Source organism: Pholcus phalangioides, unplaced genomic scaffold (genome assembly GCF_987345545.1).
Source record: "Pholcus phalangioides strain wild (caught in Gottingen) unplaced genomic scaffold, Ppha-v1.0 ptg000013l_1, whole genome shotgun sequence".
NCBI lineage: Eukaryota > Metazoa > Arthropoda > Arachnida > Araneae > Pholcidae > Pholcus > Pholcus phalangioides.
In genome coordinates this window covers 19148359-19176301 of record NW_028301606.1, presented here as the reverse complement: position 1 = coordinate 19176301, position 27943 = coordinate 19148359, and the positions used below count along the sequence as shown (strand labels likewise).

At 37.2% G+C, this 27943-nt stretch overlaps 1 protein-coding gene across 1 annotated transcript in view; it reads right to left on the bottom strand.

Annotated features, from left to right (window-relative positions):
- LOC149078731 (uncharacterized) overlaps window positions 1-27943 on the bottom strand; it is a 146881-nt gene that overhangs the window by 60774 nt on the left and 58164 nt on the right. The window contains exons 35-43 of the mRNA XM_089240455.1: window positions 24738-24797; window positions 23541-23600; window positions 21498-21557; window positions 15661-15720; window positions 13487-13552; window positions 10835-10903; window positions 9002-9061; window positions 7281-7331; window positions 4913-4960 (exon numbers count right to left, since the gene is read on the bottom strand). Of these exons, the coding sequence (XP_089096581.1) occupies window positions 4913-4960; window positions 7281-7331; window positions 9002-9061; window positions 10835-10903; window positions 13487-13552; window positions 15661-15720; window positions 21498-21557; window positions 23541-23600; window positions 24738-24797 (534 nt within the window). The remainder of the gene's footprint in view (window positions 1-4912; window positions 4961-7280; window positions 7332-9001; window positions 9062-10834; window positions 10904-13486; window positions 13553-15660; window positions 15721-21497; window positions 21558-23540; window positions 23601-24737; window positions 24798-27943) is intronic.

Sequence of the window (27943 nt, the reverse complement as noted above, 5' to 3'; positions counted from 1 at the left end):
TTTCATCAACTAATCTTTACTGTTTTTAGAGTCGATATGAATGTCAATATAATTTTTAATGCTATTTTTCGTCAGTGTTCTGTGGGATAGAAATAAATAATGAAAAAAATTTTCCCTCCATGTTTTTCGCAAATAAATTTACGAAAACCGTGATTTCTTTTGTCAAAATTCTGGTTGACCTTGACTCCGGATATTGGATAATTTTGTCCACAGGATCGTGCATGTAATTAATTAGTACAATTTCATTATTGTTTTCTAACCTGCAATTATTCTTACAGCAGCTTCTTACATTATAAGATGAATATAATTTTTCATTCCGTCCAAATATGAATTCTCTCAAGACGCCTTTTTTTTCATACCTTTGTCATAATGACCTTCCAATAATTATAGCATTCGTTTTCCGTTTAACTAGGGAGAGGTCGGTATAACGAAAGTCGACTGCATTACTGTTCTAGCCATAAATGCATTCACTTGTTGGTTGCAGTCGAGAACAAGTTTTGCTAATCATAGTGAACTGTGCGCTCCGTGTTTATGGATTGCACGTCAAAATGCGTATTTTAAATATAAAACTATTATATGTTGACATATTATTGGATTTTATCAAAATTTAGCAGTATAAGGTCAACTTACTGATTATAAAAACGTTTGTGAAACATTTTGTCCTAGAAGTTCTGAATAAACCTGTACAAAATAAATAAAAACCACAAGATAGCAAAAAAAGTGATTTATGAAAGAAACAACATCACATAACACTGTAAATAAAAGTACGGAGTAGGAAAAAAGTTTGCGAAAGTGTGAAAATTCGTGAGAAAAAATTAAAAACTATCACAGATAGTGATTTGTGAAAAATGGCACTGCTTTTCTTCTGACAAAGGGGAAAGAAAATAACCAATCAGTGGTTTTGACATGAAATAAACAATGGATAAATGGCCGACTTTTATATAAGAAGAACTATTACATCAAAACTGAGAAAAATCTATTTAAAGCTATTTTTGATTCAGCTATCTCTTCAGTTTGGTAGTTGGTTCGAGTACTCACAGACGGCATTACATCGTATGCGTCACTTGATTCTACTTAGATAAAAAATCCCACCTGTTTCAATAGTTCAGATGTCTCTCTCTCAGTATATCTTAGAAATGTTAAAAAATAAAAGCCGTCCAATAGTACAACTGACAGTAAAAGGATACTGCTGTATACACTATCGAAGGTTTGACATGCTATCCGTGTCAGACATTATACAGGGTGTCCGGTAAGTCTCAATTCGGCTTTTATCTCGTCAACCGTTCGTCGTAGATGCATGGTTCTAATTAAAAAAAATGCTCAAAATGTGTCGAAAAATTACTGTGTACCAGTTTTGACAGTGAAAATACAGTGTGCCATAAAATAAAAAAATTTTTTTGTACGCTTTCCCCATCTTAAAAAAATGTGTTTTAAAGTGCAATATTCGCTAAGATATTTGAATTAAAAAAATTGGAGGAAAGTTGGGAAATAACAGCATAAACTAACGGCCAATGCTTCTTTCCCTCATTTTTTTGCTGTTCTTTCCCAAGATTTCTCAGATTTTTTAATTGAAATATCTGAGAAAAATATCACATTAAGAAACGGGGAACTTCTTTTTTTGGACTCAAGAAGGACGGAGCAACAAAATTCAATTGCAAGTTAATGGACAGCCAATAAGTAATGGAAACCATATAAAAACTTAGATTTTATTTTTTGACAGTATATTTCAGGAACGTATGCGCAGGGAGGGTGCCCAGAGAGCACAGCCTCCCCTTACGCCAACCAAAAATTAGAAGGGAAACAAAATATTATTTCGGTGAAATATCGAAAGCAAATACCCTTTAGATGCTATATTTACCAATGCCTGTTTATTTAAATGCTTTTAGGTGGTAATTGAAAATTTCTCGGGAAGAAAATTTTTGTGCCCCCTAAAAAAAGCCGATCCTGCTTTTGCTTCTGTTACAATTCCCCCTCTCGAAACTGGTGCAGCGATTCCTGAGAATTTTTTAAATTAGAAACATACGACATTGAAAACTACGACGAACGGTTGATGAGATAAAAAAAAAGCCGAATTGGGACTGACAGAAAACCCTGTATAACTTAGGAAAGAATTCATTGCAAAATGTGGAATATCAGGACTGATGAATTTTTACCTGAGGAAAAATATCATCTTCCCACTCTGTCAATGTAGGACTCGTGGAACTCCCATATTGAGAGTAAACGCGAGTTAGATCTAAAACCTTTCGAGATATCAATAACTGAAGTTCTTTGATTTTTGCCTTTTTTTTAAGACCACGTATTTCTCGTAAGACATTCTTCTCATTCCGATATCAAGGCATTTCGAGAAAAAACTGACTACTTCGCACACGCGTAGCACGTGAATAAATTTCAGTTGGACATTGATGCCAAATAAATAAATAACACTTACATGTTGTGGTTGTGTCTGTAAACAAAAAAAAAAAAAACGTAGAGTAAGTCACATTTCATCTATTTTCAAAATATATTTATTTTCATGTTCGGAATAATAGTATTTCATCTCCCTTATAGAATATCATAATTCATAAACGTATTTTCCTGATTAGCCAGCATTGCATAAAAATCGGGAAACGCCAGATTTATGGATGTTGGAAGAAGGTTTAATCAATTAAGGAGTAAATGTGAACTAATTAATACATTAGGTAACAAACAACTGCGCAGTATGTTTTACTGCACAGTTGTTTGTTACCTAATGTATTAATTAGTTCACTTCACTTCTGAGATATAGATGGCAGCACTGAAAAATCATACACAACACTAGATACGCACTCAGACTGTTAGGTACACACACTTACACTTCCGGCACAACTCACTAGGTAGTAAATTGCCTATGGCGATAGACCGGAGTTGTGCTCGGTTTCAAAAAAAAAAAAAAAAAAAGTAAAACATACTGGCACGCAAACGCAAATAAGTGTTTCAATAAGCGTCACAATGAAAAGGCTCGCATCACTATTGCACGGGGATAGACGTACAGAATATTTCAGTGGCGCCAATTAAGGTTACAAATATGCAATATGCAAACAATGGGTTTTTTTGCCCTTCTTTTGCTTGTTCCCAGGATTGAAGAAATATGTTGCTATAATTATTTCTAATTCCAATATCATGTTTTGTAGTGCAATTTTGTATATAGTATCTATTCGTTCTCGTTCCTTTTCATCGGCGATTCTAGCTCGTTGTTTATCTTCGGCGATTCTATAGTGATTTTCCCCTCTCTCTATTTCTTCAGCTAATCTAGATCGTTCATCTTCTCCCTCTCTTTCTCCGATAATAGTAGCCAGCAAGGCTTTCAAGAATTTTTCCTCATAACCGGAGGACTTTGTTATTATATGCTTTTCAGATCTACTTCACGCGAATCATTCGGAACTTACTCAGCTAATTCAAGAGCGAGTAGGATCAAATCACGTTTCTTACCTTTGACCATTTCGATTCTAGGCACTATCAGGAAGCTCACAGCTGAGATCGAGTGTCAGCTTCGTACTGCCTTGCGTTCGAGCCACGACGTTGGAGTCACAATTGTATACGGGACTTCGGGTGGAGTTGCGTCTCTTTTAAGTGAGGTGGCAGAATATTCCTAGACGCTTGATATTGGAGGGGTTTCCGATTAACGCACGAAACTACGGAACTTAAAGACGACTTTATTTCGAAGCACACTCGAAACAGACAACCTTCCAGGGCGGAGGCCACACTCCAACTCACGCTCTCTTCTCTTGGAAGATAGATTTTCTCTTCGCACCTTCTTTTCACAACGTATAAACAAACAAAACACATTATGTGACATAAGGTCACAGAGAGTTAGTAAAAATGTCCATACTGGAAAAATAGAGTCGTTACAATTATATGACTGATGTCACGCCCGAGTGGCGTGGTGGTAAGATGCTGCTGCGGTCCCCGGTTCGAATCCGAGGGAGGATATAGATAGGATATTTTCCCTAACGAGCTTGAGGCGACCACCGATAGACAGCGCTTCAATTTCCAGCCCATTTCATTAATGGCAGTAAATTGCAATATAGCAATATGACCAGAGTTGGGTGTTTGGTGTAGTAGTCCCACAGTGTCTGTGCTGCTGACTGGGTTTACGGGCACCAAATTTTGGCATGAACTCATCTTGCATTGTCTAAATATTGCCGATTGGCGTCTCTCAATTGTGTAAAATTTTATAATATTTGGGATTTTTGGATAGCATAACATCAGCTACCCCCAACCCCCCTCCTTTCTGGGTTTTCCCCTTTATTCCTTCGACAGTGTTGTTTGTGTTTTATCTCGATGAGCACTCATTTTGCAAATAATTGTAAACAGTCCTCTTCTGGCTCTTTTCATTCTCTACGCATACATACACTACACAACTCACACACATGCCCAAACTTGTCTATCCCCCTTCACATACCATCCCTGGTGATCTGTAAGTCGCCAGACGGCCTACAATGGCTAGGAGGCGATGGAAACGTTCAACTCTGGTGTGGTGGGGAAAATTCGTTGAAATTATCATATATTCAGTAAGAAACTTTTACATTGCCTCTATGGGAGAAATTTTTATGCCGGAAGGATTTTATTCGTTTAAGTGGGGTATCCTATTGCGTGGGCCCGTAGGAATATTTATTGTATAATACTGAATACACTAAATATTCCTACTTCATGGTGTGCATTAAACTATGCATATAAGAACAAAAAATAATAAAAGACAAGTGAGTCTGAGAGGACTTTTAACTATCGAGCTAAAAATATCTAATATTAATCAAAACTATAAGAACTTTAAAATAATTGAAAAAATATATATTTTTGTAAATTTTTCTTATCAACAAAAATATTGAAATAATAAATAACTTTTTCAACAAATTTCAGAAATTGTTTATTGATCAAAATATGGAAACGAACTTACTTGGTAAATAACCCGTTATGCATGTTGTTACAGGGCTCCTAGGTGAACCTGCACAAATCAGGCAAGAAATGTAACAAAACATATAATATGGAATACTACAAAAGTAACAGAATTTATAGAAATTATTCAATGTATAACTCCGAAGAAGCTATATGGTAAAAGAGAATAAATAAATGTCCTGAAACAGTTTTGTGACTTGCTTTTCAATACCATTTCAAAGAAAATATCATCGATTTCAAGCATATCAGAATCATCATCTAATTGCATTTACGGATATAAATAATCAAGTAATAAATGGAGGATATACAGACAAATAAGAGAACATATTTATGTGCCTTTTTATTATTTACCCAAAATATCTTAAAATAAGAAAGACGCAAAAAATTGTAAGAATAAATTTTAATTTTTGTAAATTACGTAAAAAAGATTTTTCATCTTTAAGTTTTAACAATAAGTTTTACTTCACAAATTTTTACTTTTTACTGACTGAATTCTGCCAAACGAAATAGCCCAAGAAAATTCCCATTATACTTAAAAGCCAATGCTTCTTTGAAAATATCGTATATTTTGGTGTGTAACCCTGTCGGACACCGAACATTCATATTTGCTTTGGAATTTTAAAAATGCTTTTGCATGTTTGATGCTCAAAAAAGTCATTAAAAATATAAATGACAGTAAATCATTTTTTTCGAATATTTAATTTTTTTATGTGAAAAAATAATTCATTTCTTGGAAATTTTTCCAGCCAAGATGATGTAAGTTATATCCATCTTCACATGCAAATTTTTTTTTTAATGTTTAATTTGTGTTATAAAAAAACGTGATTAAATCCAATGCTTTTGATGGCATCGGTTCTCACTGACGTTTCAGTTTTTATTTCTAGCTATAATAGTTACTCGTATCAGTTGTCTTCTCACTATTCGCTATTACTATATTATCAATAGTAATTTTATTCTCAGCGAAACCGGGGCGTTTACTTTGCACCACCTAAAAAGTCGTGTAAAACAGCCCAAAGTAGTTGTTTTACTTTGTTTAAGGCTTAATGTAGCTCATATCGATCTTATTATAAAACGAATATTACTTGTCTCTTATTTTTTGATAAACTACTACCAAATTTCATTTATATTTGTTACTTTTCGTACATGTTAAATGAGATGTGCTACACTTTTGTGAATTTCCATAATTTTTCTAAATTCAAGTCTGAAAAATCCATTTCCTGTCAGTTTCCGTGTACTATGTGGTCACACGATAAATTTTGAAGGGGGGCCAACGGTGCTCCCAAACAATGTCTTGCTAAAAAATAATGACTATGAATATGATAGTGCAAAGTGACCCTCACCTATGGGTTATTACTTTTCACCAATTTGAAAAAATAGAATAGTAACAATAAAAAAATTTTGATGGCTTTTTTATGGCAACATATCTCACATCATCTTGAAATATATCAATACCATTTTCAAAAAGAATTTCACATATTTGCTATGCCTAACGCATGAGTTTATCCTAATTTACTCTCAGAAACGGTTACGGTACCTAATTTTAATCCGCTGTAAGGTAGGTCCGCAGTTGGTAGATCGTGGGACTGGCAATCCGAAAGTTAATAGTAGGTACATAGTTTTAAAGGTCTTTTCGTCATTAAAAACTGAACAAAAATTCCAAAAAAAAAATTCGTAATTTACTAATTCATTACTCTGATTTTCAAAGAACTGTAGCACCGACGCATTTTAAAGAGAAATTACTCTGGACAAATGATTTCTTCTACTGAGTAAATGAAATTTCTTTCCCTAACAATTATTTATTAAAATTATTAAAATTTTATGATTTATTAATTATTTATTCAAATCTACCGGAAAAAATCATGATGAATATCATAACAATAAAATAAATACTTACAAGAAGTCGATGTAGCTGTAAATAAAATTTTTAATGAAAAACCATCAGGGTGTCAATGGGTGAAGCATGCTTAGCATAACTATGAAAAACAAATTTAAAAAGCCAATCTATTAATTTAAAATAAGAAAAATTGCCCGAAAAAAATTAAGTGAAATCAAGTAAAATGAAAGTTGAAGTTGAAAAAAGCAGGTATAAAGGGGCAAAAAATAAAAAATAAAATTTGGTAAGTGCGTAATTTACTAAAATGCACTTTTTTTTTTCAAACTGAATAGTTTTTCTTTATTAAACAAAGGAGTGAAGTTTTAAAAATCAATAGAAAATTCAAAGATAAAATTTTAATTTGATTTCATCTAAACCTACCTTTTTTTTTTGTTTTTCGCTGAATATTAACACTGGTCATATTACATTTGAAAACATGATATCACCATGCCTAATTATGAGATTTTTGAATTTATTTCAGTTTGGATAAACTTACTTGGTGGAGTAACACCTATAGTTGGAGTTTCAGTGGCTTTTACTGTTGCAGCTGAAAAAAGTTAAGCGGAAAAAAACATTAAACTTAGCTTTATCAAAAATGTTGAAGTTAAAAAAAAATCTAAACAATAAAACAAGTTGTCTTTTCTGGCAAGCCGTTTAGCATGCCAGGAGAAAAGGCTATTTTCATCGCTGTTTCGTGGAATGCCGCGAGATGTGGGGTAATATGGTATAACGAATAGGAGCGCAAGTAGCGCATTGGTAACATGCTTGTCTACGATCACGAAGGCTACCGTCAGGTAAGCGACTTCGACACTGGAGAAGGACATGCAGTCAAACCTTTTTATACTCTAAACTATTTCTAGAAAAATTTTATGTATCGAAGAAAAAGAAAATTCATGCATTTACTGGAACTAAATCAATGAATTTTCACCTCTCTACAGTCGGCCCCGCTTGAATGGATATCAACGGTTTCAGCACATGATATCCGATTATGAGGGGAAAAATTCAATTGCCGTTCCTTTATCATTAGCATATCTTGCAAAATATCTCATACATTTCGCAGTGTCTTAACCACTTGTCCGAAATTGACTTGGCCGAGCCTAACGCGAGCATCGTCATTTTCTCCTCCACATGGTGCTAACTTTTAAAGAAAAGTAAAATTTTAACAAAATCTGTACAAACGCTTTCTTTCTTTTTTCTCATCATTTTTAATTCATCTATTCTAAATTTTCATAATTGATTATTCCTATCATAAGGTTATAATTTCTATTAGTTTTGAAATTATTATCTTCATTAATTCACACATTTTTGGTTCTGAAATTTCGTCTATTTTTTGTTGATTTGCATTTATTTTTTTCTTAAATTATTTATATTATATTCATTTTTGAGAAGGGTTGGTTCACGATCTTGGCTTCCAATGCTCCATTCTTGAAGTTCTCTATATTCTGCAAAAATCTCCATTCTTTAAGAAACATTTAAAAAATTTTTATTCACTTTAGGCACTCAAATTTTTTTCACAAATTCTGTGAATACTTTTATACAACTTAACATGAGCATTTAAGATTTTAATTGTTATTTATTTATTTCTCAAAAACTAACTTCAATATAGTATGCAACTTTTTTAAAAATCACCAAAATTTACTTATATTTTGTGTCAAAGGATTTTTTTAAATTTAATAACAGCTCTTCAATTAAAGTATGTAACACCATAGTGTCGAAAGACACACGAATTTTCGAGCAATTTTATTGAGTGGTGTTCGTAGAAAAAGTTTTCTAACAAAAAATCTAATCTAACAAAAAAATTAGTTTCGAGGAAAAAGCATTTTAGTGGGAAAAATTAGCATATATAACTGCTTGCCAGCAGTTTGTATTAAAAAACTTTAAATATATTTCAAGTACAGGGTAGAACAAAAACTTGAACAAAGTTAGACACAGATTTGCGTGCACAAACCCCCCTTAAACAGGAACCCCTCTGGATACGGTGAACCCTCCTTTACTGATATTTTTTTTCGTCGCTCGAGTGTCCACAGAAGAGAGGTTTTGAAGCTTTTTAAGGATCAATTGTGCTCAACCCCTACAACAGTTTTTTTCTAAAACTAAGTTTTCGTGAGAAGCTACGAGTGGAAGAGTGGAAACAATTGTCAAAAATTTTTTAAACATTTGTACAGAAAAGCAAATGATTGAATATGAAACGTGTAAGTGTTTGACGAAGAGTCTTACTAGGTGGTGTATACAAAGTCCTGATTGTGTGAGGAGTCAGAGTCGCTGATGAACGTTCCGCTATATGAGGAAAGGAAAACAAAATTCAAGACAAACAATTCATCTCAGAACCAAAGGAACTTCTTCGATAACACATAGATTAATTTATATCAGTAAATTTTTCATGTTATGTACAATCAGTGATCCGGGGCAATGATTAACAAAATGAAGTAATTATATTATTTATTCACTTTAAGGAACGAGACGTTAAAAATTTTGTGAAATCGCTTAGATCAGTGGTTCTTAAATGGGTGTACACGACAGCATATTTAAGGGGTTCCAGATCCAAGAAATTGTAACAGTTTGATTGATAGCTAAAGATTTGGAAATGATGCGATAAAATATAATTTTTAAACTCTAAAAATTATGAATATATCTTCTCTCATTTAAGTAATTGCTAGAGGGTAAACAGAAGAGTACCTCTGGGATCTGTTCTTGGTCCCCTGTGCTTCATTGTATTCTTAAATGATTCATGCGATCTCAAAATTAGTGGCAAGATGAGCACGTTTGCTGATGATGCAATGATTTTTTTTAGTCGGTTACATCTTATCGATCTCTCTTCAGAATGCAGTAAATTCTGACATGATAAAAACTAGAGACTGGTTTCATGCAAATGGTCTACTAAAACTGAATATAATAGTTTTTCTTTACATAGCAGTTTTCCTTTAGATATTGAAATTCATGCTTCATAAACCTATATGTAACATTAACACTGACTATGAATGATACCCGGCGCTGCAAGGGATTTCTCATATACGGGGGCTTAAAAGTTACAAATAAGTGATTGTAAAGTCATTTATATGTCTGAAACGACGCATTGTTAAGGAACCATGGCAACCAAAGTGTACCCTCTAAAAGCCATTGTTGATTCTTATGAACCATTCTTTCTCGACAGTCATGCCCATTTCGGGCATCTACCCAGCTCTGACGAACTTCTGAGGTAGTCTATCGTTCAAGTACGGACCAGATTCTAGTAAATGCTAAATTTTACAATGGATATCTCTTGTTCATTATCTACAGATTAAATCAAAGGTTTACAGAGAATGAGTTATATTTTTTTGAATATTTTTTAATCGCTCTTTTCTAGTCTCCCTTTACTAAACTCACTGCTTCATTGCTACTTATTATACGATCCGGTCTACCTATTTGGATTGTTCGACTAACTTTAAACCTATATTATCACTACAGAAGAAAATTATAAGGCTAATTTCTAATGGCTATTATACTCCTTCCATCTCTCCCTCTCTCTCTTCCAAAGGATAGAAATTCCACCACTTAGATACTTATATTTTTGTAATATCCGATGCTTTTCTATAAACGTCAGTGTACTCTCCCTACAATAAAAAAATCTACCCGATCTTCTTCTAGGCGTAAAGCTACAAACTCGTAACCAATTACTCAAAAAAATAAACTTCTCTTACCGAATATCTAAATTTTATGTCTCTTTATAATGAAATTAAGAATGCTACCCCTCTATTTATCTATAAAAAAACCCTGGAAAATCTATCTGTCTATTGAGTATATATATAACAGACGCTACGCAAAACCAAAATGGCTAACACGCCCTGGTCCTATATATAATTTTTCTCATTCCTAAGTAATCAGTCAAAATGCAGTGGTATCAGAAGTAGTATGTCAAGTTTTTTAAGGTCCACTGTGCTCAAGCTGCGACAGTTTCCTCTACAAGTAAGTCTGCGTGAAAAACTGAAACAAGTTGCCAAAATTTTTTTAAACATTTGTAGCAAAGCAAATGATTGAAATTAAATATGCTACGGTTTGACGAAAAAAACTTACAAGATGGAGTAATATAGAAATCAGTGGTTTTGGTAACAGTTGCAGTTATTGTCTCTGATAAAGTCTTGGCTGTATGAGAAAATAAAAACAAAAAAATGAATTATATAGTAATTTTTTTAAGACAAACAATTAGTCTCAGAACCAAAAAAAAAATATATATCTTCGATAATACATAGATTGATATTACTTTATCAGTAATTTCTTCATTTTATGAAGAATCAGTGATCCGGTGCAATGAATAATCAATTGAAGGATTCATTATTTATCCACTTAATGGAAGAGAATGTTTAAAATTTTATGCAATCGCTTAAATCAGTGGTTCTTAACCAGGTGTGCATGAGGTCATATGTAGGGGTGTGAGATCTAAAAAAATTGTAACCGTTTGACTGATTGTTCAGTATTTTGAAATGATGCTATAAAATATGATTTTGAAATTCTTCAAAAATTATGAATAAATTTTCTCTCATTGAAGTAATTGCTTTGAGAATTAACAGAAGAGCATCTCACAGGAATCTGTTCTTGTTCCCCCTTTCTTCATAATATTGATATAATATTGATAAATTGGTCAGCAATGGTTGGGAAAAGCAGACTGAGTGCTCGGTTTGATTCTCCAAAACTTCTTTTCGCGTTCTACTAGAATACTACGCCCCCTTCTTCAGAAATTTCTTTCTCCCATCGCCCCCCAACGCAATCTAACGCGTAGGATCCTATGTTATACCCGTAGCTTCTACCGCTCCCCAGGGGACGTTAACGCCCACGTTGGGAATCACTGTACTAAAGTGATCCTTCCTCTTTTCCTAAGCTTATTTCTTGCTGGATTGGAGTATGCCGTTAAGGGCCGTATTCACGGACATGGTTTAAACTGTAGTCACAATTTTTGGATAAAAGAGATCAATATAGATTGGTTAAAAACCTAAATTTAACTAATTCGTGTCGATCTCTCATCAAAAAATTGTGACTAATGTTTAGACCATGTCGGTGAATACCGCCCTGGAAACTATATTTACAGAGAGACATTTGACTTGGTCGAGGAAGGTGCAGAGAAGAGTTACTCGGGCTCTTGATAGCACACAGGGCTTGAGCTATGAAGAAAGACTTGATTTTTTTTTAAATGTTTTAATTGGAAAAGCGCTCGTGTCGGGGGTATGATCGAATGTGTTATTTATACACCGTCAACTAACTGCTCTTAGACAAGGGAACACTAGTATCGTTTAGTAAGGGAAAAATTCTAGGTTGTGGTGTCACAGGAAGTTTGTCCTCTAATAGTGTTGTTAATAAACGGAATAGCTTACCTCTGGTAGCGCTCGTTCTGGAGGACCTATTTCATTGAAACTTGGTATATACACTATATTCCCCATGGGAAAAAGGAAAATTCAATGAAGAAGCGTCACTTTTTCACCTAGTGGCTAGAAATTGAACTTTTCTTTTACTTCATAAATTTCTCTCCCATCGTCTCATGAAGATATCCTAAAAATTCGGCTGTATTCAGATAAGCGGTTTTTGAGGAAAATGACTCAGAGTACGGGAACTTTAATTATAATCACCCTGTATGTCCACCAATTCCATTCAAGAAAATGAAATCGTATACGATGACCCTTTGGTATGATGTATATCTTAACACTTTAACGATCAGGGACGAGATGTCTCGTCCTTACGCAAATGGAAGAAATTAATTGCAGCTCTCCCGGTTTTTTTCAACTTTTCTTATCATCGTGAAGCTTCATCGTAAACCCATGAAAGGAAGTTATTTTTTCCCTCCCGTTCTTTCCTGTTTAGTGGTTTCTCCCATAGGAAAGCATGCTTTTCCAAAACAAAAAACATTTTTTTTAATCAAGAAAGCAACTAATACTACTTAACCGTGTATGCACCTCGTACACATTCCTCTACGGTATTTCTTACGAATTGGTATACATGCCGGAATGTGCGTGTTCTGCATCTAACATGAAGTTTGTGCCTGTGAAATATGTGTTATGTGTAGCGCTGGCATCTGCCATCAATTTTTATAACCATGAGTGAAGTGTAATGATTGAATAATTGTACCGTTTCAAAGGCCTGTTGCTATTTGTGTGGCCAGACTCAGGAACCATCTGCTTTACTACACATGCCTTATTAAAATAACAACATCAAATACAGAAATATTTTTTGCTTATGTCGTGGTGAATGATGTAGTAAACACATTGGGAACCAGAGATTTCGTAAAAAGAATTCCGTAGAGCACTTTAATATTATTTTGTATCATCCCTTGGTCTATTGGTCGCGAAACACTCGTTGTTTTTGTGTGAAATTTTTCGCTTTCTGCGTACAACTTTACAACTTTCTGCGTTAGACGGGTTCCGTTTTAATCTTGGTTTTTATATTGGTTTTTATGGGCATCTTTTTATCAGCCACCTCGTTGGGCATTTTGCCTGTTGTGGCGTTGTATTTGTATTTGTATTTGTATTTGTATTTTTCATTGAAATCACGGGACCGAAAATTTGACCAAAAGTATGAAAAATTGAAAATATTACACATTGAAGGACTGGACACACCCCGGCTCCCGGGTGCATCCGGAATTTTATTAAATGAGTATATGTATGTATATCTATATAAATTTGTATAACGGAATAACAAGTCCAATTACAGAAGCATAAAATATTACACAGCTGTACTCACTATATAAAGGTGGTGTTTTGTAGATAGTTCTAGTTGTAGAAGCGGCGGTTTCGGATGAGCTCTTGGCTGTACGCGAGTAAAAGAAACCAAGAAAAAAACGTAAGTTTGGAAGTTCTGAATATAATATACGAACACTTCACACACAGTATATGAAAAGATCAAAAAGCCCTCTGGAGCGACACATATTTTATAACATCAGAACATTCTTTGAAATGTGGGGTATCGTAGCAAGGGACTGGAAGCTTGCTAAGGTTGTTCAGATATTTAAAAACGGTAGTAAACAAGGCATGTCCAATTTCGTCCAGTGAGCTTGACGGGCTCCGAGAGTGATACGAGAGTTTCTCTCTCCAATTGATGAAACAATCGAAACTTTAATTAGCATACAAAATAGAGGATAAGGTGTTCCCTAGTTATAGTTTCGCAGGTTTGAAATCTGTCGTTGTTTATAGTTCACTTTCATCTCAATGTTTCACAACGCTAGTTGTTGACATCAGATTATCACATCAGACCATTTGAGACCAAAACAGCCAATACGAACAAACATGAAGAACAAAGACGAACGACTTGTCTTAGAAATAGTTCGTGACTCAGTTCAGTTTCCATAGGACTGCATTGGAATAGAAATTGCAGTTTCATTCGCTGTGACTTCACTACAGTAAGTGTGATAAAAAAATCAGTGATACTGATTAGTTAAAAAACTACCATCTCCGTAGGTTTGATAATTTTTCTCATATGTTGTGAATTCATCTCATTTACCACGATTATTATTTATAGTCCCCAGCCATGGACCCCACATCTTGGAGCAGGGCCCCAAGGCTGGGATCTTTTGCATCCCACCCAGACCAGACTTTCACGGGCCTATTTATGATGCATTTATAGTGTGAAAAAACAAAAAATGACGAAAATCGTCTCGAGCCCTATCAGCCACCCTTGGGGGGGGGGGGGCATGTCCCCAGCCAGTAATATGGTAGATCGTCATTTAGTAAATTAAAGTTATCGGGCATTTCATGTTCCAACTTCATTCGACTAGATTGATGAATTCAAACCATGTTGCACATTATGATTTAAGTGATGAAACGAACATCAAAAGACTGACAAATATTTTTAACGTTGTAACACTTATTTTCCTTTTATTTAATTCACAAGGGGGGGGGGGAAAGTGAAATTTTTTGAAAACAGTTTCTGCATTCATCGAACTTATCAACACTATTTGGGAACTATCCACATACACCAGTAAAAGAATGATAATTCGAATGAAATTTGTATTTGAGAGATAGTATTTTTTCGGCCCGAAATGTACTGAGAAATTAAATTTTCGGGATGTTATGCCGACACTAATATTTGGAAATAAAAGTGATTTGTCTCTTCTGGGAATCGAACCCGGGTCCCTTGCATACCGGGCAAGTACGATAACCAATGCACCAGAGACACACTGTTCAATTCCTTATAGCAAGCACGCATTAGTAGCGCGAAGCGCTGAGTGTAGAGACAGCAGCCTCCCTTGCCCGGCAGATGTGTGGTCGTGTGGGCATTGCACTGGACTCTCATCCTGAGGATCCAGGTTCGAACCCTGTTGACGGCACAGTGGTGGTAGGCTGAAGTTGGTTTTCTGCGGTCTTCCAGCTTCAAGGTGCGAATGCACACACACACACATACACACACAAGCCGGTCTCCCATTTGACGAAGTCTCTCCGCAGAGAGCAGGCAGACCAACAACACGATACTGACATAACATGGAAATTAAAGAATTTCCATCTTTACTTCAGCAAATGGAAGACAGATGGCATCACGAACATAAAACAAGCGGCAACATAAATACGTTAGGGCCACACATACACTCAGAACACTCATTCCGTCAGGTGCCGATTCGTTAGAAATTCCGTAGAAAATTGTATACGAGATGTATGTACGGTAGAATACTAGTAGTAGTAGCAGCCTCACTTGTCCGGTATGCAAGGGGACCCGACTTCGATTCCCTGAGGAGACAAATGACATTTCTTTCCAAATATTAGTTTCGGCGTAACATTCAGAAAATTCAACTCATCGAATGAAATTTATCAAACTTTACAAGACAATTAGCGATTATGCATGATTACCGATTCATCACTTTACCGTCACGACTGTACCCCGTACAACCATTTGAGAGTTTTTAAATTCTTCATAATTATACTTACATGTCGGCTGGAATTTGGCAGTTCTTGTTGTGGCAGGAAGTGTGTCTTCCGCGGTCCGAGCTGAAGATAAAAATAAACATTACAAATTAATAACTAAACGTAAACCCAGCATTAATATGACAGGAATAAAATAATTAGAAGCTATAGATATATACGTATGTTGCTCTTTAGTATTTAGAGCAGATGTTTCAAACGAAAATCCTCTCGCAACAATTGATGGGTAGGCTACATGAGGCTGTTACTATGATGCCAAATGCATTTTTCGTATTTCTGTTATATGCAGTGTTATATACAGTGCCTCATGTCCCAGAAAGTTTACGCACGTTTGATGGTTCAAGAAAACTATATATTTCGTAGCGATTTTTTTTTTGCTCCCAAAAATCAATCGCTTCTATCAGGGTTGGCCAGCTTCTCCCTGTTCAAAGGTCATTAAAACGGCCAGCTGCAGTGTTGCGGCCACACTAGGGACAACAATTCGGTGTATACAAGAAAATGAACCCGGAAACTCACAGATTTGCGTCATCAATGATTAATATGTTACGAAACGGGCAATTGTTACCTGCTCCTTAATTTTAATTACTAAATTATTTAGTAATTAAAATTTCACCCTGGGTTCTACTTTTTCACAAACCGAGGTATATCCATTGTATATCTGGATCCCAGCTTGAAGATGCAATGTATCAAAAATTACTGTGTTTATTTTGCTACTTAGTCCATTCAATTACATCCATAGTTTGAATTTTACAGGCAAAACATTTCGTCTACAACTTCAACAGTGCATGGTCCTCTACCAGCATACCTTTATCGATTTAAGCGCTCGTCAAATGATAAATGTGTATGCGGGAAAGTAGGTACACTTCTGCATTATGTGACGAAATGCCCTAGGACAAAGCAGTATCACTTTAGCAACATTTCCGAACAATCACTTGCCATTTGAAAGAAAATAATTCCTCACAACCCAATGAATTCTAACATAATTTAGAAAATCCTGACATTCCCAGAAGCCAATTATTGCTGCATAACAAAAGAGCTAGTCACTACAGAGGTCGGAACAAAGAAATCCGTCATATTCTCTTCCTCGAACAAGATGATCGACGGCACGTGATATGCAAGGACGTAGTTCTCCACCACTAACTCGATCACGATAGAAAAGTAACTGAGCCCTGCTATCTAAGACTTCATTGATTTTGGAAATTGGGCAAGAGCAGGAGACGGGAGCAAAGAGATATATATTTGTGGACAAAAGGAAGAGCATCTAGATTTTTCAGCCCTTCAGAGGTCAAAAAAGAAAACAGATCAATCGATTGCGTTTACTGATGAAAATTCAAGACCCTAATCACATGTATTGTCAATCGTGATTTTATTTTTATTTTATTTTAGACACGTAATAGACCCCGGACGCGCAAAAGTCGCTCAACCCCCCGGGGGGCGGGGACCAGAGTATCTCCGGTAAAACCAAAATTTATTGATATGTCAAAGATTACATATAGTGCAAGGAAATCAAAAAAATTATGTAAATCGAAGAATCAAATTAATCAAGTTAAAATCAAAGTGCAACGGGCACGGATAATAAATAATCATAGAAAGTTGTAAAAAAAATCATATCGCAAAAGACGCAATCAGAAATTTGATTGATAAAGGATTGTATGACGGAAGGGCAGAGCACCCGATTGCGCCCGGGCAGTTCAATACACTCAGTCTAATTCGCTTTTGATCACTGTTCAAGATCTTTCAAAATTTCTCCGGGACTTCATTAATTAGATTTGGGATTCATCCTGCTCCTCGCTTGCAAACAGTGCCACTGTCAGGGTGAAGACGCGGTGATCTCCTTAACGGCGCTGGTACCAGAGTTACAGGAGCTGGAGTAGACGGATCCCTTATCTTCTCAGGATGTTCAAGGAATTTCACCATTTTTCTTATCTTTTCTTTTGATTCCTCTCAACGTAGTATGTCAAGCATCCATGGTCTGTGTAGATGTGGAGCTGGGGCGAACACAAGTGGAAGGGCGTCGTTTCTGGACAGAATGTGGCGTAGTGCAGGGGAGGATATAAGGTTTTGATTATAAGTTGATTCAAAATCGTTACAATTACAAGGATCTATATTGCAAACAGGCCGGCCATAATTTATAAATTGGGATTTTACACTTTAATTATGCCTGTGAATTCCAGACTACAAATAAAAATCTCGTTATCTATTATTAGTTTGTGCATCAACATTTTTGCATTCTTATCCTGCGTGACCGCCTTTTTTCTATCAACGTTCAGCAGACTCCTTTTTCTGACGGCCGGTGAATAATCCTGGGACACCGATATGCCGAAGGATTTCAAACCCTTCAATTTTTGCAGGATTGTATTGCGAACTTATTAAAGGGGAGGGTATGCGAGCGAAGATTGGTGACAGTTTTTCACTTGTAGATATTCCTATCATATGAGCCCTGTCGATGTGCACTCGAGACACTCCCACTTTTTCGCACAAGTTCTTGATTTTGTTCTTACACACATCCCAGGTTTCAGTGGATTGATCACAGGAAACCCCGAAAAACATCAGATGATCACGACGAGAACGGTTTTCCAGGTCCTCAATTTTTGATCTTAACTCGATCTTAACTTATCTTGATCGTGATATAGTCGATGGCAAAGCTCCTGTATTTCTACAGCCATTTTGGCGTTTTCAGTACGGAGGGCATCTCTCTCTCTCTCGTTTAGCCACTTCTACGTCCATCAGGATTCTGGACAGCGAGTTTTCAACCAATTCAAATCGTCGCGACAAATCGGCAAGCACTCCCGTGTTCCGCAGTGCAAAAGTTCTTAGCTCTATAAGTACTTTTGCACTCAGTACTGCCACTTTGATTCACATCAGCAGAGACAGCAAAAGTGGCATCGGGTAATGAATTATGTCTAGGACGTTTCGAAAGATTGTTCGAAGATCAATCAGCAAGGCCAGGACGTGTTCTATAGAGTTTGCGGCGTTGAGAGCGAAACATTTCGTCGATCTTCATTTCCTCGGTATTTTTGTTATTTTTCGCGATTCCAGTCATCAGCTAATGATCAGTAGTGATGGATCGACATAGAGGGATAGGTTTCGCATTCAAATATTATAATTATTTAAAAACGTTTAACAATTCCACAGACTTTCTGTCTCCGCACCAAAAAAGGAGTTACCAATCATCTAGCAACTAATGGCACACAATCTGTCCGATGCAACGCTAATGCTCTTGGTGATAACCAGATTTCACCGGTTAGAACGACCGCTACAACATTAAACGACACTCGATCACGCCAGCTTGGTGAGATCGTCTTCGTCAATGTGTGAAATTGTCGAGCTCACACACGTACCAGACGAAAAGGCTCTTCCAAATGTGAATGCGGGCGAAAAACAACCGTTCTTGTGTCTGAAAGAGGATTTCGTTTTTTTTTTGCTACTCGTACGAGATTTTAAAATTTAAATAATCATATCTATTATTCATCTCGACCGCGTAAAACAAGTGATGCTTCCAACTTGTGCGCGATTCCGGCAATATTTTCTGAACTACTCGTCATCAGTTGCGGCAAGCTGTAGATGTCCAATGCCTGATCTCCATCCTCATCGCTATATGAAACGGTAAATTTTATTTGTACGCCAGAGCTGTTTGAACAACCAAAGTTTCATTTACAAGTTGAATGGTAATATTACCCCGGATGCAACTAGATTCACCGATTAAGGAATTTTCATTGACGAGTGGTTTAATTTTCCTGAATATTGTTCAGCGGTGGTCAAAAAATCGAATAGAATGAGCAATTTCATTATTAAGAAGGTCTCTTCGCGTTCTCCTAGTCATTCTTCCGTTTTTCCGAGGCTTAGTACGTCCTGGACTGGAGTATGCTGTCAGGTTTTGGAGACCATACCTACACCGTGTCATAGATTTGGTTGAAATTGTGCTTAGAAGTTCTACAGGTGCTCTTTTTGGAACACAAAATGTGAGCTAAATTTTCAATGGAATGGATAGGATTGATCATGCAAAATTTATACACTGTGAACCAACTGCTTCGATGGGAGAATACCAGTTGGTTTAGCAAAGGACAATTCAATTTGTGTTGTCTCAGGGAGATTTTCTGTAATAGGTTTTTTTAAATAAATAAGATAGCCTACCACGGATGTCATGAATTATAACACAAATGACACGTTCGAAAAAAAGTACGATATGAAATCCATCTCTTGCATTGATTTCCTCCATAGAAAAATCATGCTTTTCCAAAAAAAACCAACAAAAAAAGCATTGTTTTCATAATATAAGAAAGCAACTACTACTAATTAACCAAATAGCCACTTCGTACACATTTTTCTACGGGATTTCTTACGAAATGGTACGTACGAATGGCGGCATGCGCGTGTGCGTGTTTTGCATCTATCGTGAAGTTTGTTCTGTGTAATGCTTGTTATGTGTAGTGCTCTGCAATCTGAAAAATCAATTTTTTATAATATGAGTGAAGTGTAATGATTAAATAATTGTATCGTTGTGTGGCATCTGTTGCTCTCTGTGTGGTCTGAATCAGAAACCACTGCTTTATTACATATGCCTTATTAAAATTACTAAAAAAATATTTTTTGCTTATGTCGAGGTGAATGATGTAGAAAATACATTGGAAAGCAGCTAATTAGTAAAAAGAAAGAAATTCCGTAGAGCACTTTGTATTACTTTGTTGTACTACATTTTGTATAATCCCTTTGTTTGTCTATTGGTCGTGTGCCCTCATTGTTTGCGTCAAATTTTTCGCTGAAAAGTGTAACTTCCTGGTTCTGCTTTAAACAGGTTCCTTTTTTAATCTTGCTTTTTTATATGTATTTTTTCATTGAAATCAAGGGACCAAAATGTATGGAAAATTAGAAATGGTACACAATTGTACCCATTAGGTGGTGTTTTGTAGAGAGTTTCAGTTGGAGGAGTGAAGGTCTCGGATAAGCCCTTGGCTGTACGCGAGAAAAAAAAGAAAACATAAGTTTCCAAGTTCTGCAACCAACCATTCGGAGACAAAATACTGTATGAAAACATCAAAAAGCCCCCAGGAACGACGGATATTTTTTAGAATCAGAATATTCTATAAAAGAGGGTACCGTACCAAGAGACTGGAAGCTTGCTAATGGGGTTCCGATAATTAGAAACGTTAGTAGATAAGGCGTGTCCAATTATCGTCAGTTGAGCTTGATGTACTTCCTCTTAAAAATTTTGGAAATCACTATCAACAGGTAATTCGTGCAATGGATAAATGGGAACATTATATTGTCTGAAAATCCACATGGGATCAAGAAAGGGGAGTCATGTGTAACCAGCCTCCTTTGCCTTTATTACCACGTGACTAAAGCATTGTGCAGGGCAAAAAATTTGGATGTTGATCACCTTAATTTCCAGAAGACATTCGATCTTATCCAACATGATAAAATTTAGAAGCGTTTACACGATATTGGGACTAGAGGCCAGTTGCTAAATTGAGTAGAATTGTGGTTATGGTGAATGGGGAATTTTTTGACTGGACAGGTAAAAAAAGTGGAGCCCCTCAAAAAAAATGTCTTTTGCACCAAACTTTCCTCCCGTTTTCACCATACTTTCCAAGGGTGTCGTAAATTATAACACGAATGATGCGTTCGTAAAAAAAGTACGATAAATACAGTCAGATAAATCGAGAAGTTATCTATTCTTGATAAACCATCGTACTTTGGTATTTTGGTTATCCTTGACGTCCATATTTTTATGGACATCTTTTTTTTCAGCCAATTCTTTGAACAATTTGCTATTTGTGGCCATTTTATTTGTATATCCGTACGATCAAGGAAGAACTGTAATTTATGCACTGTATACTTACTAATGGGAGTGAATCGGGTGGTTCTTGTTGTTGGGGTAATCGTTTCTTTCGTAGATCGGGCTGTAGAAAGAATAAATTACAAATTAAAATCTATTCACTTTTTACTCAAATGACGAATTGATATTTCAAAAATGAATATAGTAGACATTCGCCATAATCTGTAATTCGATTTATGCTCATTTTGATAAAACGAAGGTTGGTTTTACTGGAATTATTTTTCAAGGCTGTTAAATAAAGATAATCTTAACGCTACCAGGGACTGCCACTACAATGTGTGTTGTGTCTGGTTTGGCCGAGATTCTAGAATCTATGTTGATCTGCCCGGGTGCCTGCGCGATTGTAGATATGGCGTCAATAACTTGTTGGTCAGTAGTGTTGCTCGGACGCCATATTATGATGAGTTTTGGTTGAGTTGTCATGGGGGGTTTTCGCCTGCCATTCTCAGTTGTGTTGTTGTGTCAGCTTCTTTAGTAGTTGCTCGAGCCGATGGTTGTCTTCCTCAGTGGGCAGGTCTATAGCTATACAACTCCTGATGGGTCTTACTTTTGAATGTTGATGTTGCGTACGTGCCGGTAGATCGACTTCAGCTCTCGGGAATGCCTTGAGCATGGCTTGCTTGTTTTGTATGTGCTCATCGTCTATTGGGCTTTTGAATTGTATCAGGTGGTTGTATACCTGTCTGTTGAGATGGAGTTGAGCATATGATTGAGATGGGAGGGGGTCAGTGCAAAAGTTAACAGTGTTGGAAGAAGAGGTTTAAACAGTAGGCGTGTTGAGCAGAAGTTGAAGTAGTAGCGTGTTGAGCAGAGGTTGAAGCGGTAGGACTTTAAGCAGGGGTTGAAACAGTAGGATGGTGCGCTGAAGTTGAGGGTGTTTTGATTGCAGGTTGTGAAAGTTAAGTTGTTTCCGATGAAAGCTTGTTCCGAGGTTGCAACAGGGTGTGCTGGGATTTTATAGGGCGTAGGGTGTAAAGCACAGGATGTGGGAAATTAGGAGCTTGTACAATGCGGCGGTAGGAAGGTTCAGTGGAGGTGCAAGAGGAGGATTTTGGGATGATAGAAGATGCATGGGGAGGGAAGTCAAGAGAACGACGAGAGTTGGAGGTGGTACGAGAAGAGGATTTTGGAATAATAGATGATCTGGGAGGAGGATGAAGAGAAGAATGAGAGGATGTGGAGGTGGAGGAAGACGGGTTGGAAGTGGAGGTAAGAGGGAGAGAAGAGGAGGAAGGAAGTGGAGTGTTGGTGGATTTGGATGTAGTGTAGAGATGCTGGGATTGAGAAACAGCTAGAGAAAATGTTTGGGTTTCAGATAAAAGTGTGGGAACAGATTTGGAATATCATCAAAGATTGATGTCAAGGAGGGTGGGGTAGACGCGAAGGCATGGAGAAAACAGTCTGTCTGGATGAACTTTTCCATTGTTCTGGGCAGCTCGAGCTTGATGATACTGGACAATAGTCTGTCTAACAGTTTGTGAACCTCAATAGAAATATTGGTCAGGTGGTTTCTTACGAGTTATTGTTACCCAAGCCGATCTCCCTAATTATGTCTATCATCTCTTTGGGGGTGTTGTCAGATTTATTCTTCGTTATGCGGAGCGTGTCGGGAAAGATGGTGTCGTTTCCCGTTGTACAGACATCATCCAAGGAATTAGCCGTCGGGCAGCCCTGGTCGTCAAGTGATAATCTCAGAGAGGAAAGACATGTCAGTGTCGACGAAAGTGTCGATATATTCTATGAAAATAAATCATACGTTTCAAAAGAAGTACGATAAACAATTGGGATAAATCGAGAAGCTATCCTTACATATTTAAAATTCCCATACACTTTTCACTGGGCGTATATTATTAATTATTGATTTTTCTTTCGTGATACGTATATGTTTTAATATTAATTTGCTGTATTTTGGGTATACTTGAAGTGCACACATTTTATGGGCATCTCTTTTTAAAACACCTCCTTGTGCAATTTTCTATTTGTGGCCTTTGTATTTGTATATCCGTACAATGAAGGAAGAACTGTCATTTATGCACTGTGTACTTACAACTGGGAGTGATTTTGGTGGTTCTTGTTGATCCGATTTTCGTTTTTTCCGTAGATCGGGCTGTAGAAAGAATAAATTACAAATTAGAATTTATTTACTTTTTACTCAAACGACGAATTGACGTTTCGAAAATGTGTATAGTAGACATCCGACATAATCTGCATCATTATGACAGGAGTAATGATTTTTGTTACAGTATCGGTTGGGCTCTTAGCTATATTAGAAAAAAAACCAGATGAATCTTATCGGTCCTTTAATTCATGGGGTTAAGAGAGAGTTCAAAGGTGTGTAACTAAATTTATCCTCCTTTGAGAAAATGAAGGTTGGTTGTACTGTAATTATTTTCAAGGCTCTTAAATAAAGATAACCTTAAAAAATAAAATAAACAAACCTTAAAATAAAAGTGACTATTCCAGCCATTCTAATGTTAAGATACATTAGAATGGCTGGAATAGTCACTTTTATTTTAAGGTTTGTTGATTTCGACAACGCTATAATATAACACATACTCATTTTTGATGACTTTTCATTATATTAATCTTTGTGTACAGCAATTTGAAGACATTGAAGTTTTTTTTCGAGGGATATCGACGTTCATACCTAGAACGGCTAAGAGCAGGCATTTTGACTGCTATATGCAAATTGCATACGATTTCTTCTTGTGGTAGGCATTGATGCATACTTTCGCTGTTAGGTTTATTCCGCATCATTCCCTGATGGCACACGTAACGAAACATATATTCACGATAAACTTATCAATAAGAAAAAAATAAATAAAATAATGATATATTCGTTGCATCATATTACTGGGCAATCTAAAGGGTCTATTGATAGGGACAGAACGTATTCACATCGAAACCCTACTTCTCCTTGAGCTGTAGCTTCTGCTTGTCAAAGTTAAGGAAACCTTTTTTTTTCTGATCGTTAACCTGGCTAGCTCAGTTTTTGTTTTGGTTTGACAATTCATAACTCTTCAGGCTACCATCTGCTTTGAAAGCGCCCTATGAAACAGGTTCATTCACAGTGTGTAGAATTTGCTTTTATATTCGTTTGCTGTATTGGCTATACTAGATGTCCACACATTTTATGGACATCTCTTTTTCAAATACCTCATTGTGCAATTTTCTATTTGTGGCCTTTTTATTTGTATATCTATACAATCAAGGAAGAACTGTGATTATTGCACTGCATACTTACTACTGGGAGTGATTTTGGTGGTTCTTGTTGATCCGATTTTCGTTTTTCCCGTAGATCGGGCTGTAGAAAGAATAAATTACAAATTAGAATCTATTTACTTTTTACTCAAACGACGAATTGACGTTTCGAAAATGCGTATAGTAGACATCCGACATAATCTGCATCATTATGACAGGAGTAATGATTTCTGTTACAGTATCGGTTGGGCTCTTAGGTATATTGGAAAAAAGAACCAGATGAATCTTATCGGCCCTTTAATTCATGGGGTTAAGTTCAAAGGTGTGTAATTAAATTTATCCTTCTTTGAGAAAATGAAGGTTGGTTGTACTGTAATTATTTTCAAGGCTGAATGAATGAACGATAGAACTTTGCCACTGGACTTATTCTGTTGTCGAGATCTCTTCCAGCCCAGCTTAGTGGCAGAGTCTGGAACACTTTATTTTGTGTTAAAAAAAAACAAAACAAACTTTTACAACATATTTTTCCTGGACAATTAGGTACTGTCGCGATTAACAAATTTTGAGGTGATTACACACGAGATGGGATTATGGGTTGGAGAAGTTTCGGGGTTTAGTTAAGATTAATGTACACATATTAGGATGGAGGTGTTGGAGATGTTATTAATGTACCATCGTTATTATTATAACGAGTCGCGGAATGGCAACAGTATGTCTTTCGATTGTCGTTTCGGTTGTGCATCTGTGCATTCTATGCATCTGTGTAGAAAAGATTTAAATCTTCGGTCACGTTCTGCTTCTTCTCTGCCATGTACGATGATATCATCAGCTACTGCTATGACACCTTCCAAGCCCATCAAGAGTTCGTGTATACGTCTCTGAAAGATTTCTGGAGCCACCTTGATGCCAAATGGGAGTCTGCACCAACGGAAGCGTCCCAATGGAGTCTGAAATGTTGTTAACTGTGATGACTCTTCATCTAGCACTACATGCAGAAAACCCCATTGCAGATCACATTTTGTGAATGTGTCGGACCCCGCCAGTTCATGCAACACGTCATCTATGGTTGGAAAGGTGTAATGCTCTCTTTGAAGAGCCTTGTTGAGGTGGAGAGGGTCAATGCAAAGTCTCAGTGATCCATCTCGTTTATTAACTATCACGAACTGATTCACCCAGCTGGTTGGCTCTACTACTCGCTTGATGATTCCTTGCTCCATGAGTCGGTGCAGCTCTTACCCGAGTTTTTCTCTGAGAGCGATAGGAGGCTTTCGGGGGGGGGGGGACCACGGGTACGACTTCTGGATTCACTTTCAGCTTGACTTGTCCCGGAAATTTGCCGACTCCTTCAGAAAAAACGCTTTCAGTTCTGGCTCCTACATCACATTGCCAACTCTGATGAAATTGCTGTGTTGTACAGATATCAAATTCATGGCTTCACATGTGGGAAGCCCCAGGAGTGGTGACAATTCTTGATCGACTATAACAAATTCCACGGCATGTCGGAACCCAGTATTAGGGTTATGTACCTCAGCTTTACATGACCCGCTTGCGATAAGCTCCGAATTAATCCACATTTTCAGTTTGCGACGACACTGCAAAAAATTTGTATTCGGTGCTACTTTTGACCCGGGTAATAGGTTGATGGATGCCCCTGTGTCTAACTGGAACACCACTCTTCGTCCGTTGACATGGAGAACACACTTTGCAGAATGTGTATTTACCGAAGACACACACATTATACGTACTCGTCTTCCAGTTCAGGATAAGTCTCATCCGGGTCGTGCCTGATTTGTCGGATCCGCCTAGCTTTGGATGATCGCCTTGCTTGTATCTGACCCTTCGTTATAGACATGCACACGGTCTCAAAATGATTAACTCTGTCGCATTTTTTGCACACGTGCTTCCATGCAGGACAAGATTCTTTTCTCAACGGATGCTCAAGCCCGCAATATTTGCATTCACAGCTTTTATGATCTTGCGAAACTCTGATGGGTTTTTTGACTGCATGTACCTCAGCAAGTGAACGCTGGACTGCAATTCTCATGTGTGGCTTTGTCTGCTGCCCTACAAACATCAATGCATTTCTCAAGCGATCGAGACCTGTGCTTAACGAGCTCTGCATAAGTATTCGAATCTCGGATTCCGACAACAATTCTATCTCTGAGTAGCGAGTTCATACATTTGTCGCAATAACCGCATACTTTAATCTGGCTTCTAAGAGCCGCCAAGAAGTTATCGAACGACTCACCTTCGTTTTGGCTTCCTTTATTGAACAGGGCTCTCTCATAAGTCTTGCACGCTCATCACAGACGGTGGTCCGCAATTCAAGAACAAACAGTTCCTAGATTTTGCTGATGGCTGGGTCTTCCGTCATCTCATGTCGAGGCCAGGGAACAGCCGCTGCAATGGACAGGCGGAATCTGCTGTTAAAATTCTGACCCATACCTGGGCTTATTAGCTCAACGTAACACGCCAGATGATCAACTGAGGTGCAGTCCAGCGCAAAGGAGCTTTGGAAGACCTACACGGACGAGCCTGCCGACCAGTAGCCAGCGTCTACAATTCACTCTATCGCAGGTTCCTGAAGTCCATGCAAAGTTGCTAGAAAGGCAAAATGAGATGGCTCAGCGACATAATAGATCATCACAAGACCTTGTGCCATTGCATCCTGGAGCTTCAGTGTGGCACCGGAACCCTCCAAACTAGAGACCGATTTGGGAAGAAGCCTGCGTAACAAAACAGATCAGTCCGCGCACTTATGAGATCCGTACAAATGAGGGCTCCACGTTGAGAAGAAGCAGACAATTCATTAAACCACGTGTCCAACAAGATATAGGAATTAAGGACACAGCTTCACAGCCAGCCTGTCACCACCAAGACAATATGACATCCCTACCTGAGATGCAAGAGCCTGAGTACAAGCCAGACAGAAGTGGTCCTAAATCCCCAGCAACCAAGGATGAGATCTCACTCCAATGCCAGGTTCCAACACCACAGAAACAGGTAGCAGGCCCGTCATCACAGACAACCCGGGATAATGGATCTTACACGGTCACAAGATCGGGTCGCCTGATGAAGCCTCCATCCAGGCTGACTTATTCTCATAAATTGTAAGAAACTTATGGTTTTCTCCTAAAGGGAGGAAGATGTTGAAGATGTTATTTATGTACCATCATTATTATTATAACGAGTCGCGAAATGGCAAAAGTATGGCTTTCGAATGTCGTTCCGGTTGTTAGGGCAACATAT